This window comes from Carcharodon carcharias, chromosome 10 (genome assembly GCF_017639515.1).
Source record: "Carcharodon carcharias isolate sCarCar2 chromosome 10, sCarCar2.pri, whole genome shotgun sequence".
Lineage (NCBI taxonomy): Eukaryota > Metazoa > Chordata > Chondrichthyes > Lamniformes > Lamnidae > Carcharodon > Carcharodon carcharias.
Window position 1 is genome coordinate 139,590,055 of NC_054476.1, and position 19,835 is coordinate 139,609,889.

Below are 19,835 nucleotides of genomic sequence, written 5' to 3' on the forward strand. Positions count from 1 at the left end.
TCAGCTGAGGTGGAAGCTTCCTTGCCCATGTTTGACCTGATGCAATTAATCTTCTGGAGTCAATGTTGAGGCAACTCCCTCCCAACTGTTTTCCACTGTGCCACCACAGGACAGTACATACCCAGGGCTGGTGATTGTGGTGGCTGGGGCAATTTCTGTAAGGTATAATTCCATGAGACAGCTCTCCCAATTTTGGCACTAGCCCCCAGATGTTAGTAAGGAGGACTATGCAGGGTCGACAGGGCTGAGTTTGCCAAGGTCAATGGCGGGTGGTCCGTCAAGGTCCAATCCTTCTTGACTTTTTAATGGTTTGATACAACTGAGTAGCAGAGAGCATTTTTAAGAGTCACCAACATTGTGGATCTGGAGTCACCTGTCAGCCTGATCAGGTAAGGACAACAAATTTCCTTCCCTAAAGGACATCAGAGTGAACCAGATGGGTTTTTACAACAATCAACAATGGTTTCATGGTCATCATTGCACTTTTAATTTGAGATTTTTATTGGGTGGGATTTGATCCCGGGTCCCCAGAGCAGTAGCCTGGGCCTCTGGATTACTAGTCCAGTGACAATACTACTATGCCACCACCTCCCCATGGTGGTCATAAAAAATGTTATGTAAATGCAAGTCTTTCTTCCTGTCTTTACCAAGAAAAAAGATGCTGCCCAAGTCATAGTGAAAGAGGAGGTAGTTGAGACAATGGATGGGCTAAAAAATTGAGAAAGGGATACTAGAAAGCCTGGATGTGCTTAAAGTTAATAAATCACCAGGATCAAAGGGATGCTTCCAATGATGCTAAGAGAAGTAAAGGTGGAAATTACGAAGGGCCGGCCATCATCTTCTGATCCTCCTTAGATACTATCTGGCGATTGGAGACTTACAAATGCTGCACCATTGTTCAAAAAAGAGTGTAATGATAAACCCAGAAACTCCAGGCCAGTCATTTTAACCTTGGTAGTGGGAAAGCATTTAGAAACAATATTCCAGGACAAAATTAACAGTCACTTGGACAAATGTGGATTCATTTGGAAAAGCCAGCTTGGATTCGTTGAGGGCAAATCATATTAAGTAACTTGATTGAGTTTTTTGATGAAGCAACAGAAAGGGTTGATGAGGCTAATGCAGTCTTTTTTTTTCAGTTTTTTTATTCATTCCGGGATGTGGGCTTCGCTGGTTCAGCCAGCATTTATTGCCCATTCCTAGTTGCCCTCGAGAAAGTGATGGTGAGCCCCCTTCTTGAACCGCTGCAGTCCATGTGGTGTAGGTATACCCACAGTGCTGTTAATGAGGGAGTTCCAGGATTTTGACCCAGCGACAGTGAAGGAACGGCGATATATTTTCAAGTCAGAATGGTGATTGATTAGAGGGAAACTTCCAGGTGTTGGTGTTCCCATTTATCTGCTGCCCTTGTCCTTCTAGATGGTAGTGGTCGTGGCTTTGGAAGGTGCTGTCGAAGGAGCCTTGAGGAGTTCCTGCAGTGCATCTTGTAGATGGTACACACTGCTGCTACTGTGTATCAGTGGTGGAGGGAGTGAATGTTTATGGATGTGGTGCCAGTCAAGTGGACTGCTTTGTCCTGGATGATGTCAAGCTTCTTGAGTGTTGCACTCATCCAGGCAAGTGGGGAGTATTCCAGCAGACTCCTGACTTGTGCCTTGTAGATGGTGGACAGGCTTTGGGGAGTCAGGAGGTGAGTTATCCGTCGCAGGATTCCTAGCCTCTGACCTGCTCTTGTAGCCACAGTACTTATATGGCTAGTCCAGTTCAGTTTCTGGTCAATGGTAACTCCCAGGATGTTGATAGTGGGGGCTTCAGTGATGGTAATGCCATTGAATGTCAAGGGGCAATGATTAGATTCTCTCTTGTTGGTACTTGTTACTTGCGAATGTTACTTACATAGAAACATACATAGAAAATAGGAGCAGGTGTAGGCCTTTCATTATGATCATGGCTGATCATCCAACTCAATAACCTGCTCCCGCTTTCTCCCCATATCCTTTGATGCCTTTTGCCCCAAGAGCTATATCCAACTCCTTGAAAACATACAATGCTTTGGCCTCAACTACTTTATGTGGTAGCGAATTCCACAGGCTCACCACTCTCTGGGTGAAGAAATTTCTCCTCACCTCAGTCCTATATGGTCTACCCCGTATCCTCAGACTGTGATCCCTGGTTCTGGTGTCTCCCACCATCGGGAACATCCTTCCTGTATCTACCCTGTCTAGTCCTGTTAGAATTTTATAGGTTTCCATGAGATCCCCCCTCATTCTTCTGAACTCCAGCGAATATAATCCTAACCGACTCAGTCTCTCCCCATATGTCAATCCTGCCATCCTAGAAATCAGTCTGGTAAACCTTCGCTGCACTCCCTCTATAGCAAGGACATCCTTCCTCAGATAAGGAGACCAAAACTGCACATTCTATTCCAAGTGTGGTCTCACCAAGACCTTGTACAATTGCAGCAAGACATCCCTGCTCCTGTACTCGAATCCCCTGGCTATGAAGGCCAACATACCATTTGCCTTCTTTACCGCCTGCTGCACCTCCATGCTTATCTTCAGCGACTGGTGTACGAGGACACCCAGGTCTCATTGCACATTCCCCTCTCTCAATTTATAGGCATTCAGATAATAATCTGCCTTCCTGTTTTTGCTCCCATAGTGGCTAACCTCACATTTATCCACATTATACTGCATCTGCCATGCATTTGTCCACTCACTCAGCTTATCCAAATCACACTGAAGCATCTCTGCATCATCTCTGCATTCTCCTCACAGCTCACCTTCCCACCCAGCTTTGTGTCATCTGCAAATCTGGAGATATTACATTTAGCTCCCTCATCTAAATTATTAATATATATTGTGAATAGCTGTGGTGCCCCACTAGTCACTGCCTGCCATTCAGAAAAAGACCCGTTTATTCCTACTCTTTGTTTCCTGTCTGCCAACCAGTTTTCTATCCATCTCAGTACACTTCCCCCAATCCCATGCGCTCTAATTTTACACACCAATCTCTTATGTGGGACTTGACGAAAACCTTTTGAAAGTCCAAATAAACTACATCCACTGGCTCCCACTCATCAACTCTACGAGTTACATCCTTGAAAAATTCCAGTAGATTTGTCAAGCATGATTTCCCTTTCGTAAACCCATGCTGACTCTGTCTGATTCTGCCAGTATTTTTCACGTGCTCAACTATTAAATTGTTTATAATGGACTCTAGAATTTTCTCCACTACCGACGACAGGCTGACTGGTCTATAATTCCCTGTTTTCTCTCTACCTCCCTTTTTAAATAGTGGGGTTAAATTAGCTACCCTCCAATCTGTAGGAACTGTTCCAGAGTCTATAGAATCTCGGAAGATGAAAACCAATGCATCCACTATTTCTAGGGTCACTTCCTCAAGTACTCTGGGATGTAGATTATCAGGCCTTAGGGATTTATTGGCCTTCAATCCCATCAGTTTCCCGAATACCATTTCATAAGACCATAAGACATAGGAGCAGAAATTAGGCCATTCGGCCCATCGAGTCTGCTCCGTCATTCAGTCATGGCTGATAAGTTTCTCAACCCCATTCTCCCGCCTTCTTCCCATAACCTTTGATCCCCTTACCAATCAAGAACTTATCTATCTTGGTCTTAAATACACTGGATGACCTGACCTCCACAGTCTTCTGTGGCAATGAATTCCATAGATTCACCACTCTCTGGCTAAAAAGTTTCTCCTCATCTCTGTTCTAAAAGGTCTTCCCTTTACTCTGAGGCTGTGCCCTCAGGTCCTAGTCTCTCCTACTAATGGAAACATCTTCCCCACATCCACTCTATCCAGGCCTTTCAGTATTCTGTAAGTTTCAATCAGATCCCACCTCATCCTTCTAAATTCCATCGAGTATAGACCCAGAGTCCTCAAACGTTACTCATATGTTTAGCCTTTCATTCCTGGGATTGTTCTCATGAACCTCCTCTGGACCCTCTCCAGGGCCAGTACATTCTTCCTGAGATACGGGACCCAAGACTGCTCACAATATTCTAAATGTGGTCTGACCAGAGCCTTATAAAGCCTCAGCAGCACATCCCTGCTTTTATATTCTAGTCCTCTTGAAATAAATGCCAACATTGCATTTGCCTTCCTAACTACCGACTCAACCTGCAAGTTAACCTTAAGAGAATCCTGGATTAGGACTCCCAAGTCCCTTTGCACTCCAGATTTCTGAATTCTCTCCCCATTTAGAAAATAGTCCATGCCTCTATTCTTCCTACCAAAGTGCATGACCTCACACTTCCCCACATTGTATTCCATCTGTCACTTCTTTGCCCGTTCTCCTAACTTGTCTAAATCCTTCTGCAGCCTCCCTGTCTCCTCAATACTACCTGTCCCTCCACCTATCTTTGTATCATCTGCAAACTTAGCCAGGATGCCCTCAGTTCCTTCAAACAGCTCATTAATGTATAAAGTGAAAAGTTGTGGTCCCAACACTGACCCTTGTGGAACTCCACTAGTCAATGGCCGCCATCCTGAGATGGACCCCTTTATCTCCACTTTCTGCCTCCTGCCAGACAGCCAATCTTCTATTCATGCTAGTACCTTGCCTCTAACACCATGGGCTCTTATCTTACTGTGCGGCACCTTGTCAAAGGCCTTCTGGAAGTCCAAGTAGATTACATCCATCGGCTCTCCTTTGTCTAATCTACTCGTTACCTCCTCAAAGAATTCTAACAGATTTGTCAGGTATGACCTCCCCTTGATGAAATCATGCTGACTTTCCCTATTTTACCATGCACTTCCAAGTATTCTGAAATCTCATCCCTAATAATGGACTCTGAAATCTTACCAACGACCGAATTCAGGCTAATCGGCCTGTAATTTCCCGTCTTTTTCCCTCAGTCCCTTCTTAAACAGGGGGGTTACATTAGTGATTTTCCAGTCCTCTGGGACCCTCCCTGACTCCAGTGATTCCTGAAGGATCACCACTAACGCTTCCACTATCTCTTCAGCTATCTCCTTCAGAACTCTGGGGTGTAATCCATCTGGTCCAGGTGATTTATCCACCTTCAGACCTTTCAGTTTTCCTAGGACCTTCTCCTTGGTAATGGCCACCATACTCATCTCTGCCCCCCGACTTTCTTGAACTTTGGGGATGTTACTCGTGTCTTCCACCATGAAGATTGACACAAAGTACCTATTCAGTTCCTCCGCCATTTCTTTGTTCCCCACAACTACTTCTCCAGTGTCATTTTCCAGTGGCCCAATGTCCACTTCTGCCTCTCTCTTACCCTTTATATATCTAAAAAAAACTCTTGCAATCTTCTTTTATATTACTGGCTAGTTTACTCTCATATTTAATCTTCTCCCTCCTTATTTCTTTTTTAGTTGTCCTTTGTTGGTCTTTGTAGGCTTCCCAATCCCCTGGTTTCCCACTGCTCTTCACTGCATTGTATGCTTTCTCTTTAGCTTTTATGCTGTCCCTGACTTCCCTTGTCAGCCATGGTTGCCTCGTCCTCCCTTTAGTATGCTTCTTCTTCCTAGGGATGAATTTTTGCTGTCTCTCCCAAATTACTCCAAGAAACTCCTGCCATTGCTGTTCCACTGTCTTTCCTGCTAGGCTTATCTCCCAGTCAATTCTGACCAGCTCCTCCCTCATGCCTCTGTAGTTGCCTTTGTTCAACTGTAATACCGTTCCATCTGATTCCAGCTTTTTCCTTTCAAATTGCAGGGTAAATTCTATCATATGATGGTCACTTCCTCCTAAGGGTTCCTTCACCTTAAGCTCCCTTATCAAATCTGCCTCATCACACATCACTAAATCTAGAATTGCCTGTTCCCTCATGGGCTCCACCACAAGCTGCTCCAAAAAGCCATCTCGTAGACATTTCACAAATTCCTTTTCTTGGGATCCACTACCAACCTGATTTTCCCAGTCTACCTGCATATTGAAATTCCCCATGATCACTGTAAGCCATTGTTTCCAGGACTGTCACTGACCTCATCTCCTCTGGGGATCTCCCTCCCACAGCTTCCAACCTGATAGTCGCCCAACCTCAGACGGCCCGCTTCTATCTCCTACCCAAAATCCACAAACAGAACTGCCCCGGTAGACCAATCATCTCAGCTTGCTCCTGCCCCACAGAACTCATTTCTCGTTATCTTGACTCCCTTCTCTCTCCCCTTGTCCAGTCCCTTCCCACCTACATCCGTGATTCCTCTGACACCTTACGTCACATCAACAATTTCCAGTTCCCTGGCCCCAACCGTTTCCTCTTCACCATGGACGTCCAATCCCTCTACACCTCCATCCCCCACCAGGATGGTCTGAGGGCCCTTAGCTTCTTCCTTGAACAGAGGCCCGAACAATCCCCATCCACCACTACTCTTCTCCGTCTGGCTGAACTTGTTCTCACGCTGAACAATTTCTCCTTCAACTCCTCTCACTTCCTCCAAATAAAAGGTGTGGCTATGGGTACCTGCATGGGCCCCAGCTATGCCTGTCTCTTTATGGGGTATGTGGAACATTCCTTGTTCCAGTCCTACTCCGGCCCCCTTCCACAACTCTTTCTCCGGTACATCGATGATTACTTCGGTGCCGCTTCATGCTCTCGTCGGGACTTGGAAAAATTTATTAATTTTGCTTCCAATCTCCACCCCTCCATCATTTTCACGTGGTCCATCTCTGACACTTCCCTTCCCTTCCTTGACCTCTCTGTCTCAATCTCTGGTGATAGACTGTCCACCAATATCCATTACAAACCCACCGACTCCCACAGCTATCTCGAATACAGCTCCTCACACCCCGCTTCCTGCCTCCATCCCATTCTCTCAGTTCCTTCGCCTCCGTCACATCTGTTCTGATGATGCTACCTTCAAAAACAGGTCCTCTGACATGTCCTCCTTCTTCCTTAACCGAGGTTTTCCACCCACGGTCATTGACAGGGCCCTCAACCGTGTCCGGCCCATCTCCCGCGCATCCGCCCTCACGCCTTCTCCTCCCTCCCAGAAACATGATAGGGTCCCCCTTGTCCTCACTTATCACCCCACCAGCCGCCGCATTCAAAGGATCATCCTCCGCCATTTCCGTCAACTCCAGCATGATGCCAGCACCAAACACATCTTCCCTTCACCCCCCCCCCCATCGGCATTCCGTAGGGATCGCTCCCTCCGGGACACCCTGGTCCACTCCTCCATCACCCCCTACTCCTCAACCCCCTCCTATGGCACCACCCCATGCCCACGCAAAAGATGCAACACCTGCCCCTTCACTTCCTCTCTCCTCACTGTCCAAGGACCCAAACACTCCTTTCAAGTGAAGCAGCATTTCACTTGCATTTCCCCCAACTTAGTCTACTGCATTCGTTGCTCCCAATGTGGTCTCCTCTACATTGGAGAGACCAAACGTAAACTGGGCGACCGCTTTGCAGAACACCTGCGGTCTGTCCGCAAGAATGACCCAAACCTCCCTGTCGCTTGCCATTTTAACACTCCACCCTGCTCTCTTGCCCACATGTCTGTCCTTGGCTTGCTGCATTGTTCCAGTGAAGCCCAACGCAAACTGGAGGAACAACACCTCATCTTCCGACTAGGCACTTTACAGCCTTCCGGACTCAATATTGAATTCAACAACTTTAGGTCGTGAGCTCCCTCCCCCATCCCCACCCCCTTTCTGTTTCCCCATTCCTTTTTTTTTCCAATAAATTTTATAGATTTTCCTTTTCCCACCTATTTCCATTATTTTTTTAAAAAAAATTTTTAAAAATCTTTTATGCTCTCCCCACCCCCACTAGAGCTATACCTTGAGTGCCCTACCATCCATTCTTAATTAGCACATTCGTTTAGATAATATCACCAACTTTAACTTTAACACCTATGTGTTCTTTTGTTCTATTGTTGTTGACAACTTTTGATGATCTTCTTCTATCACTGCTTGTTTGTCCCTACAACCACACCCCCACTCCACTTCTCTCTCTCGCTCTCTCTCCGCCCCCCACACACACACCTTAAACCAGCTTATATTTCAACTCTTTCTTGATCTCGAACTCAAGTTCTGTCGAAGGGTCATGAGGACTCGAAACGTCAACTCTTTTCTTCTCCGCCGATGCTGCCAGACCTGCTGAGTTTTTCCAGGTAATTCCGTTTTTATCACTGTAACCTTGCCTTTCTTACTTGCCTTTTCTATCTCCTGGTGTATCTTGTGCTCCACATCCCGACTACTGTTCGGAGGCCTGTACATAACTCCCATTATGGTTTCTTTACCTTTGCGATTCCTCAACTCTGCCTACTAATACTGATTTCTTTCAGTTCCTGCCTCTCACTAAACCCTGTGTTCCCCAACATTCCTGGTATGTTATTTGTGTCCTCCTTTGTGAAGACAGGACCAAAGTATGCATTTAGTTGGTCAGCCATTTCTTTGTTCCCCATTACAAATTCTCCTGTTTCTGACTGTAGGGGACCTACATTTGTCTTTGCCGATCTTTTTCTCTTCACACATCTATAGAAATTTTTACAGTCAGTTTTTATGTTCCCCACAAGCTTACTCTCATACTCTATTTTCCCTTTCTTAATCAATCCCTTGGTCTTCCTTTGCTGAATTCTAAACTGCTCCCAATCCTCAGGTGTGTTGTTTTTTCTGGCCAATTTGTATGCCTCTTCCTGGATCTAATACTGTCTCTAATTTCCCTTGTAAGCCATGGTTTGGCCACCTTTCCTGTTTTACTTTTGCGCCAGACAGGAATAAATAATTGTTGCAGTTCACCCATGTATCCTTTGAATGTTTGCCATTGCCTATCCACTGTCATTCCTTTAACTAATGTTCCCCAATCCATCATAGCCAACTCGCGTCTCATACCATCGTAGTTTCCTTTATTAAGATTCAGGACGCTCATCTCAGAATCAACTATGTCACTCTCCATCTTGATGAAGAATCCTATCATATTATGGTCATTCATCCCCAAGGGGTTCCGCACAACTAGATTGCCAATTATTCCTTTCTCATTACACAATACCCAGTCTAGGATGACCTGTTCTCTAGTTGGTTTCTCAACGCATTGGTTCAGAAAAACATCCTGTATACACTCCAGGAATTCCTCCTCTATGGAATTGTTACTAATTTGATTTGCCCAATCTATATGCAGATTAAAGTCACCCATCATTCCAGATGTTCCTTTATTGCATGTTTAATGCCATTCCCAACATCACCACTACAGTTTATGGTTCTATATACAACCCCCACTACCGTTTTTTGCCCCTTAATATTTCTCAGCTCTACCCATACAGATTCCACATCGTCGGAGCTAATATCTTTCCTCACTGTTGCATTAATTTCCTCTTTAACCAGCAATGCAACTCCATCGCCTTTTCCTTTTTGTCTGCCCTTCCTAAATACTGAATACCCCTGGTAACCCTGCAGCCATGTCTCCGTAATCCCGACCTGTTTACATCTATTTGTGCAGTTAATTCAACAACTTTATTGCGAATGCTCCTTACATTAAGGCACAAAGCCTTAAGGCTTGTCTTTTTAACATTACTTGCCCTGTTCCCACTCTTTTTCACTGAGGCCCTGTTTGATTCTTGTCCTTGATTTCTCTGCTTATCACTTTTCTTATTCCCCTTTCTGTCTTTTGTTCATGACCTTGATTCTCCCTCCTCTGACTCCTTACTTAGGTTCCCATCCCCCGTGCCATTTTAGTTTAAACCCTCCCCAACCACTCTAGCAAATATTCCCCCTTGGACATCATTCCCGGTTCTGCCCAGGTGTAACCCGTCCAGTTTGTACTGATCCCACCTCCCCCTGAACCGGTCCCAATTTCTCAGGAACCTGAAACCCTCCCCCTCACACCATCTCTTCAGCCACGTATTCACCCGATAGTTCCTGCAATTTCTACTCTGACTAGCACGTGGCACTGTTCGTAATCCTGAGATCACTACCTTTGAGGTCCTATTTTTCAACTTACTCCTTAACTCCCTATATTCTGCTCTTAGGACCTCATCCCTTTTTTTTACCTATGTCGTTTGTACCAATGTGTGCCACGACCACTGGCTATTCACACTCCCCCTTCAGAACATTCTGTAGCCGATCTGAGACATCCTTGACCCTAGCACCAAGGAGGTAACATACCATCCTGGAGTCTCGTTTGCAGCCACAGAAACTCCTATCTATTCCTCTTACAATTGAATCCCCTATAACTATTGCATTCCCACACTTCTTACTCCTCTCCTGTGCAGCAGAGACAACCATGGTGCAACGAATTTGGCTGTTGCTGCTTTCCCCTGAGAGACCATTCCCCCCAACAGTATCTAAAGTGGTATATCTGTTTTGCAGGGGAATAGCCACAGGAGATTCCTGCACTGCTTGCCTAGTCCTCTTGCTCTGCCCGTTGGTCACCCATTCCCTTCCTGCCTGTGGACTCTTAGCCTGCGGTGTGACCACCTCTACATATCTGCTGTCCACGATACCCTCGCCGAGTGCTCGCCCGTGGCCAGGACAATCAGGGGTTTCAAAAGGGAATTGGATGAGAACCGGAAAAGAAATAATTGCAGGACTACAGGGAAAGGGTGTGGAAATAGGACCTGCTGAGTTGCTCTTGAAGGGCACAGGCACAGACATGATGGACCAAATGGCCTCCTCCTGCGCTGTAACCATTCTGTGAATTAAAACAAAGAAGGTTAATAGGAGATTTGATCAAATGTTTAAAATTATGAATAGTTTTGATACAGTAAGGAAAAACTGTTTCCAGTGGCAGGAGAATGAGTAACCAGAGGACACAGATAAAAGGTAATAGGCAAACGAAGCACCAGAGATGAGACTTTTTTAAACACGGCGGGATGTTATGATCTAGAATACACTCCCTAAAATGGTGGCGGAAGCAAATCCGAAACAGAATTGAATAAATAGAATCATAAAATGGTTACAGCACAGAAAGAGGCCATTCAGTCCATCATGTCTGCACCGGCTCTCCGAATGACCAATTCTCCTAGTGCCATGCCCTCACTTTCTCCCCCTAGCCCTGCACATTCTTCCTTTTCAGAAAATAATACAATTTCCTCTTAAATGCCTTGATTGAACCTGTTTCCACCACACTCTCAGGCAGTGCATTCCAGACCCTAACCACTCGCTGTGTGAAAAAGCTTATCCTCAAGTTGCCATTGCTTCTTTTGCCAATTACCTTAAATCTGTGCTCCCTGGTTCTCGATCCTTCCACCAATGGGAATAGTTTCTCCCCATCTACACTGCCTTCATGATTTTGAATACCCCTATCAAATCTCCTCAACCTTCTCTCCTCCAAGGAAAACAGCCCCAGCTTCTCAAATCTATCTGCGTAACTGAAGTTCCTCATCCCTGAAACCATTCTCATGGATCTTTTCTGCATCCTCTCTAACTCCTTCACATCCTTCCTAAAGTGTGGTGCCCAGTACTGGACACAATCCTCCAGTTGAGGCTGAACCCTTGCTTTTGCACTATGTGGCCTATTAATACAGCCTAGGTTGCCATATACTTTATTAAGTGCTCTTTAAGCCTGTCCATTGCCTTCAATGATTTATGCACATATAAATCCAGTTCCCTCTGCTCCTGAACTACCTTTAAAATTGTACCCTTTTTATTTTGTATTGTCTATCTGCGATGTTTTTCCCAGAATGAATCACTTCACACTTGTCTACACTCTGTATGAATAACTGAAGTGGAAAAAATTGCAGGGCTATGGGGAAAGAGTAGGGGAATGGGACTAAATGGATAGGTCTTTCAAAGAGCCAGCACATTGGCTGACTGGCCACCTCATGTACTGCATCATTTGATGATTCTGATTTTCCCTATGAGTAACACTGTGAGAAATTCACTATCATAATTAATTAACTTGGTTTAATTTGTAATTTCCCAGTTAGTAATAAACCACTCTAGAATTTCCAAACTTCAAACATTTAACATTTGACTCATCTCATAAATTGGCATTTAGGTCTGGTTTTGTAGAATATGGCAATTTGTGCATTTGCAAACCAAAAGAGCACTAGCTGCTTGTTCTGACTGTTGCACAGTGAGTCTGCAAAATGAATCTTCTTCATTTTCTAATAAATTGTGACACAGGTCAAGTTGCCTGCACATAAATTAACTTTAGTTTCAGTTATAGTTTATAAACAGGTGTTCATGAACTAAAGTCAGTTTTTAGTATATTTTATTTGTGGACCACAATCCTATCAGCTGCACAGAGGCAGTTTTGGAGATGGGAAGGCAGGGAAATTTTAGAATGTACCTGTCTACTAGACATATTCCCATCTCTGAGGGCTCTCACCAGAGCTGGGGTAAGACTGGGATAAACTACCCCCAGCCCAGCAATGGCAGATAGTGAATTACCAGCAATCAAATGTTACTTTTGGGGAGGCAAAGTGGTGACACCGCCTGAATCTTACCAGTGGCAGACGACCCCACGCCAAGGCAGGTACCTGGAAGTGTCCAGGGCGGGGAGAATTAGGCCTCCTTTAATTCCGCTCCACACCCAGAGCTGCAGGCACCAGACAATCAGAGCTGCAACCACAGGCTATTCTGCAAAGGGGCTTCCCCTTCATGATGATGGTCCAGCAGCTGTGGCCACAGTTTGTTCTTAGCATTTAAAAGTCATCGGAGGACACCTCCATCTGGAGGCATTCTCACCTGTCCCCCACCTACAATGGCAGCGTCCACCTCTCCCAGTGAGGCTGCCGACCGCTCACAGCCTCGAGCGCTGCTATTGGCTCTCCCATCTGTGCAGCCTACCCATTGTCCTTAATTGGACAGGACACCGAGAGGCAGTCTGTTATTGGCCACCTCCAGGACGATCGCACAGGCAGGTGGACCTCCGAACCCATCATGGTTGGAACCCAGAAATGGTCACAGCACGTGTTCAAAATCTAAAGCTGTGAGATTCTGCCCATGGTGTTTGTGATGTCCTGTGACCCTCTGGTGCAGAGTTCTGCCTGATGGACCCAGCCAGTCTCTGCTGATAGTTACTCTGCATGTTACGGAGATAACTGATTTCAAGGATCACAGTTGCCCAGTAGTCACTGAGGTTTGTCAGGAAACTATAATAATTTTCATAATGTTATTGGAATTTATTGTAAGATAGGAATAGTGAGTGTGGGACTTAATTACATTAAAGACAGCTGGTCTGAAGGCTTTGATGTATCAGAAGAGAAGCTAGGTTTGAAATATTAAATAGGTAAACATGGCTGAAGTTTTAGAACTTGAGGTGTAAAGGCAAAATTTGCATTTTTAGATAAACCAGAGTAATTTGAATTTCAAAAGAGGTGGGGAAATGTTACACTTAGCTACTGTTTTCAATCCCTGCCACAAAATACTTTTCCTAGCTACCAACTCCATCCCTCTCCCTGCCTGAGACTGTACAAAATTGGTTAAAACCTTATGTCATATTTGATCCTGAGCAGAACTTTAGACCCTTATCGTCTCCATCACCATGACCACCTATTTCTACCTCTGTAGCATCAACCATCTCACCTCTATTTCAGCTCACCTGCTGCTGAAACCCTCATTCGTGCCTTTGTTACCTCTCGATATGACAATTCCAATGGTCTCCTGGTTGCACTCCCATCTTCCACCTTGTGTAAGCTTCCCTTCATCTAAAACTCTGCTGACCACATCCTAACTTACAATGAAGCCCTGTTTATCCGTTAACCTCTGTGCTCCTTGTCAGTCAATGATCTCACATTTAAAATTCCAATCCTTGTGTTCAAATCCCTCCATGACCTCAGCCCCCCATATACCAGTAACCACCTCCAACCTTACACCTTCCAAGATCTCTGTACTCCTCCAATTCTGCTCTTTTGTAGATCTAATATTCCCCCCCCCCCCCCACCATCGTTGGTCGTGACTTCAGCTGCCCAGACTCTAAGCCCTGGAATCCTCTCCCTAAATGTCTCCACTTCTCTCTCTCATCCTTTAAGCTGCTCCTTAAAATTAAAAATAATAGATGGTGCAGGAAATGAAGAGTGGAATGAACAACTCCAATGTCCCGTCAAACACTCCCAGTACAGTTACAACACAGGGTTAGATACAGAGTAAAGCGCCCTCTACACTGTCCCCATCAAACACTCCCAGGACAGGTACAGCACGGGGTTAGATACAGAGTAAAGCTGCCTCTACACTGTCCCCATCAAACACTCCCAGGGCATGAGGTTAGAAACTCCCTTTACAGCTCCCTGTAAAGCTCCCTTTACACTGTTCCTGTTTAAACTTAATGCTGGAAGATCGACCCATTGTCAGCTTGCATGTGCCAATATATGTCAGTTTGAATTGTGAGTGGAAAACTGACCTAACAGCAGCAGTGCGAGGTCGGGCTCGCTGTGGGTTTTGTGTAATGTAGCTGACTGGAAGTACTGTATATGGTTTATATTTGTGGAAGGAAAAGTTTACATAGATGGTCAAACCAATATTGCAAAACTGGTTTATTGGAAATAGAAGTGATTACACAGGGAGTATTCAGTGTAAATTAGTTTTCTCCATTAAATACTTGCCTTTGTTAAAGAACAATGTTGTATACAAAGCAAAACGGTGAATGAGTTACAATAGTGTTCTTTGGGTTTTTCCTTATTTTGTTGTATCAGCTGAAAGTACAGCCTGTATGTCCCCACACTGGGTATGTGACTTATTGTAAAGACTTTCTGTGTGTACAAGCCACCAACACCTGGGTTATCTGTACTCTAACTTCCATTATCCTTTTTCTTTTTTCCTGTTATTAATTTGAGTTTATGTAAATGTTTATGTTTGGGGTGGTGGCCTGTTACCATCATTGCTGATATGCTCAGTCTGAATATGCTCCTGAACAAGTGTGTTTTACTACCTACAACTGATTTTTGTATTGAGTAATTGGAGGGGTAATTGTGCCATTTATCTGGCAAGGGAGGTATTGTTGTGATGGGGTTGTGTGTGCTGATCAGGTGGGTAAGGGATACCTGTGTGCACAACCAACAGAAAGTTTTGATCACACCGGAGGTTAGAATGGCAAATTGTGCTGTTTCATATAATCCTGACCTTGATAGTCCGAGATCAGGATTATCCTCTATCCTCCCCAAACAATTCCAGTTTGAGACTTGGATGTTGCATTTTCTGTTGTGTTTTTGTCTGGTTTATTTTGTTCTAATTTGACTGAATATTTTGCTTTGATCTGCAGGTAGAAGGAAGTTCTGGTCAGGTGTATAATTGCCTAAGCTCCTGCCTCTACTGCTCATGTCCAGCATTCATGTACTCTGTTTTACGAAGGAATGACAATATATTGGTAAGGACGTAAAATCAACTAACAGGATAGGTACTTTCCCTTCTGGTTTTGGCCCTTGATCCCTAATGTCCTCCGGGCAGCTTTGTGTCTGCAGTGTACACCCAATTGCAGCAGTGTCTCCTATATCTCACCCTAGGTAATAATTCTCAAATCATGGTGAGGTTAAGAGGTCCTGTATCAGGACCCTTTATTCCATCAGATGGGTAGCAAAAGATACCCTCATATTAATTTCTTCCCATATATACACAAACATATTGCCTGTATACATACACAATTTGCCTGTATCTTCTTTACATGAACAGTGTCAAAAATGCTCTCGAGCATCACTCTACTCCCCATGTTAGACTAACTGCCCTATAATTCCCTGATCTGTGACTTGGTCCTTTCTTTAAACACCAGTATCCCAGGTCAATTAATTGTATTGCTAATGACACACTCACTGATTCACTCATCAGCTTAATATTGAATGTTATACTTCTGAGGAAATAAAGCAAACACAAGTTCTGAATGATCAGGGCAGTAATTTCCTTTGAAGTTTTTCTCTCTGTTCCTGATTTTGCAGTGTAAGCATATTCTTGCTGTATACCTGTGCCAAGCCATGGGAGTGTACCACCAGCTGACAGTCTCAGACAAGCAACTCACCAGCCTTCTGCTGGCAAAGGACAAGGAGCCTGGAGCCACAGCACATTAAAGGTCATTATTCTGGAGAAAAGAAAACCGCTGAGAGACATAAAACTTTTTTTATACATGGTATATAAACCCAAGGACTGATTTTTAGTGTCCCCTCGTTACAAAGCTTGAGTCGGCAGTACAGAAACAACTAAAACTGCGGACAATGAGAACCAGCTGTTCTATTAAAAAGATAAAATTTAGATCCTTACTGTTGCTGAAGCAATAGAAATGTCAGATAGAAGGAGACAGTGCTGTTTCAAGCACCCTGGAATTGAAAAGACCTCGTTATTTCCAAACAACTCGCCGACTGTGTAACCCAGCACCCAAGGCCAAATGTTGCTGAAATAAACATGGCTGCCTACAGTCTTCGCTACTTTACTCCTAAACTATACATAATCTAGGCTGACACTTCAGTACAGCACTGAGAGAATACTGCGTTGACGGTGTTGTCATCTTTCAAATGAAGCATTTAGCCAAGGCCAGTAAAAAATCCTGAAGCATTATTTGAAGAAGAGCAGGAGCATTCTCTTGCCCAGAAATGTTCACTCAAAGAACACTACCAAAAACAGATTCTCTGCTCATTTATTCATTTGCTGTTTATGGCATCTTGCTTACAAATATTGACTTCCACATTTACTTCAAACTCAAAGTAATTAATTGGCTTCGTTGCAATTTGGGACATCTTGAGGAGGTGGAAAAGTGCTACAAAATGCAGCTTCTTTACTTCTTACTACATTGTTCTGTGTGTATTTTGGCAAGTTTATTTTATAATTATCTGTAATAATGTTTTGTTTTCAGTGTTTCAATTGCGTATTCAGCCATCACATGGCAGGTACATGTCAAGTCATGCAGTGCTTACTCAAGCAGCTGCCTGCTTGTTAATTGTGACTGCCACAACCCCTCCATCTCTCTGCAGCATGGAAGCAGTGATTGAGTCAACCAAATGTGAAAAGTGAACACACTGTTTTGGTAGATGCGGCTGTGATACTGGCTGTTCCAGGCTGCTGTGAGTCATACAGGTAAACACATTGATATTGCACCTTAATTAAACTAAATCGTTTTAACAATAATATGGAGAGTTTGACACATGGGCAGCATAAAGCGCACATGCCCCATCACATTGGATAAGTATAATAGTCAGCCTGGCAACTGCCCTGTCTCCAGTGGGGACTTCCCATGGCAGAACCTATGGACCAGCCTCCAGAGGTCAACAGAGAACAGCTTACATCATTGCACCCTGATTCCTGGACTGTGGAGTTGTTCTGAATTATTTGATTTAAATAAAAGTCTTTATGAAGAAGCGTTCATTTGTGTGGGCTTTATCGATGTGTTGTTTAAACAAATGTGCACAGTCTTTTGGAAAGTACTAGCTTGTAAAGTCTAGAACAGAGCAGAAACTTTCTGTTGTAAGTGCTGACCATTCTTTTGTGCTTATAATCTGAAGACAGTATAGATCAGTAAGTTCTCTTCACTAATTTCACACATTGTCCTTCCTTGTGTGACCTTGGACTCAGAGTGTTGACAGGCTATTGACTACGGAGGCCCATCAGAACTCAGTCTCATTCTGCTCTTACCAAGAGTCTGTGAGCTTTCCACAGAGTTAAGGGGCTCTGGCAGATGCTGCTATCCCAGTCCATTCATTGTGACATTGGATAGGTAAGATTGTCAGCCAGGCACCTGTCCTGTTGCTAATTGAAGTCTTCCTAAGTGAGATTAGCTAACTTAATGCACACCAGGAGGTGGGACTTAACTGGTCTGTAACTCTCTGGAGAATAATTTGTTGCACCACAAGGGGGGCACAGGATAACTGCTGTCGAGAGCTCTCAGTAACTGAAATTAAATATTCTGTAAACAAGATTACTCTTGAGTTAGGATGATCATATGTTAGCATTTTCTAAGAAAAGTTCCACAATGAGGTGCAATGTCTGCAATATCCCTGGTTCATGAAACTCAACCTCAAGTCCCCTAACTTTTAATTTCTCATCTTAGGATATGTGTAATATATAAGTGAGTTATAAGTTGCAGAATATATCATATAGCACCTTGGATAAAGGTGTCTGCTAAATCAGTGGTCCTCAAACTTGGGTCTACAGAAACTTTCTAGGGGGTCCGTGAAATAATGTGCAAGTGCTTACTGACTAGGGCCTGCCTTAAGGTGGGCAATCACCCAGGGTGATATGGTTAGGGGCTCACCATAAGCAAGAACAGTGGAATGAGCAGTGCCCAGAGGTTGGCTTGGTGTGAGCCAGGCAGCTGCAACGCTGGGCACCTGCCACATCTGCAGCACCAAATAAGCTGGTTGTCTCACCTTGGAGGATGCACATGTGTGGCGGAGCACTGAAAGCAGCACAGAGGTAAACAGGTGAGCACACACTTACCAAGGCTGATTTTGGGCACCCAGGTGAGTTTAGCCATGCTCAAGAGAGAGGAGTTTTTAAAAAATATTTAATTATAATTACTTAAAGAATGAACACAAATTCAAGTTCACCCAGGGCATCATTTTCCCTAAAATCCAGCCCTGTTGCAGACTATAACTGGAAAACATCTTATTTACAGTACCTAAAATTTCTACAATTCTGAAACACTCAGTTACTATATGGAGCAAACAAATACAAATATATATGTAAATTACCTTTAGAATACTTCGCATTTTTCTCATTCTAACAACAATGTGCTTTTGTACAACACTGATAACTTTAAACAGGTCGGTTAATGATACATGAGTAAATTATTTTAGAACGGAAAAGCATTTAAAATGACCTCATGCCACCCCTGCAAGTATTTCAGTTGAAGCCATGGACAGTGCTGAGTCAGTAACAAGAAACAATGGAAGAAGATAAAGTATGAGAAGATTTATATAGAATTCAGATTTATGGAGTTCAGTGATAGCCTCAATGCTTTTTTTATATTCGTTCATGGGACGTGGGCGTTGCTGGATGGGCCAGCTTTTATTGCTCATCCCTAATTGCAGTTGACAAGGTGGTGGTGAGCTGCCTTCTTAAATCTTTGCAGCCCATGTGGTGTAGGTACACCCACAGTGGTGTTAGGAAAGGGATTTCAGGATTTTGACCCAGCGACAGTGAATGAACAGCGATATATTTCCACATCAGGATGGTGAGTGACTTGGAGGGGAACATCCAGGAGGTAGTGTCCCCATCTATCTGCTCCCCTTGTCCTTCTAGGTTATAGTCATCATGAGTTTGAAGATGTTGAAGGAGCGTTGGTGAATTCCTGAAGTGCATCTTGTAGATGGTACACACAGCTGCTACTGTGCGTGGTAGTGGAGGAAGTGAATGTTTTTGGATGTGATGCCAATTAAGTGGACTGCTGTGTCCTGGATGGTGTCAAGCTTCTTGAGTGTTGTGGGAGCTGCATTCATCCAGGCAAGTGGGGAGTATTCCAACACACTCCTAACTTGTGCCTTGTAGATGGTGGACAGGCTTTGGGGAGTCAGGAGGTGAGTTACTCATTGCACAATTCCTAGCCTCTGACCTGCTCTTGTAGTCACAGTATTTATATGGCTAGCACTTCAGTTTCTGGCCAATGGTAACCCCCAGGATGTTAATAGTAGAGGATTCAGCGATGGTAGTGCCATTGAATGTCAAGGGACGATGGTTGGATTCTCTCTTGTGGGAGATGTTCATTGCCTGACACTTGTGTGGCGCGAATGTTACTTGCCACTTGTCAGCCGAAACCTGGATATTGCCCAAGTCTTGCTGCATTTGGACATGGACTGCTTCAGTATCGGAGGAGTCACAAATGGTGCTGAATTTTGTGCAATCATCAGTGAACATCTCCACTTCTGACCATATGATGGAAGGAATGTCATTGAAGAAGCAGCTGCAGTTGTTTGAGCTGAGGACACTACCCTGATGAACTCCTGCAGTGATGTCCTGGAGCTAAGATGACTGACCT

General features: G+C 44.2%; 1 protein-coding gene across 3 annotated transcripts in view; it reads left to right on the forward strand.

Moving 5' to 3' along the window:
- zswim7 (zinc finger, SWIM-type containing 7) overlaps window positions 1-17,225 on the forward strand; it is a 59,311-nt gene extending 42,086 nt beyond the window's left edge. For 2 of the 3 annotated variants that reach the window (XM_041197150.1, XM_041197149.1), the window contains exons 5-6: window positions 15,144-15,248; window positions 15,811-17,225. In XM_041197150.1, coding sequence (XP_041053084.1) covers window positions 15,144-15,248; window positions 15,811-15,939 — 234 coding nt within the window. In that variant the 3' untranslated portion in view covers window positions 15,940-17,225. Of the gene's footprint in view, window positions 1-15,143; window positions 15,249-15,810 lie in introns of those variants that run through there. The other variant, XM_041197151.1, reaches the window with a different exon arrangement.
- The last annotated feature ends 2,610 nt before the right edge of the window (window positions 17,226-19,835 follow it).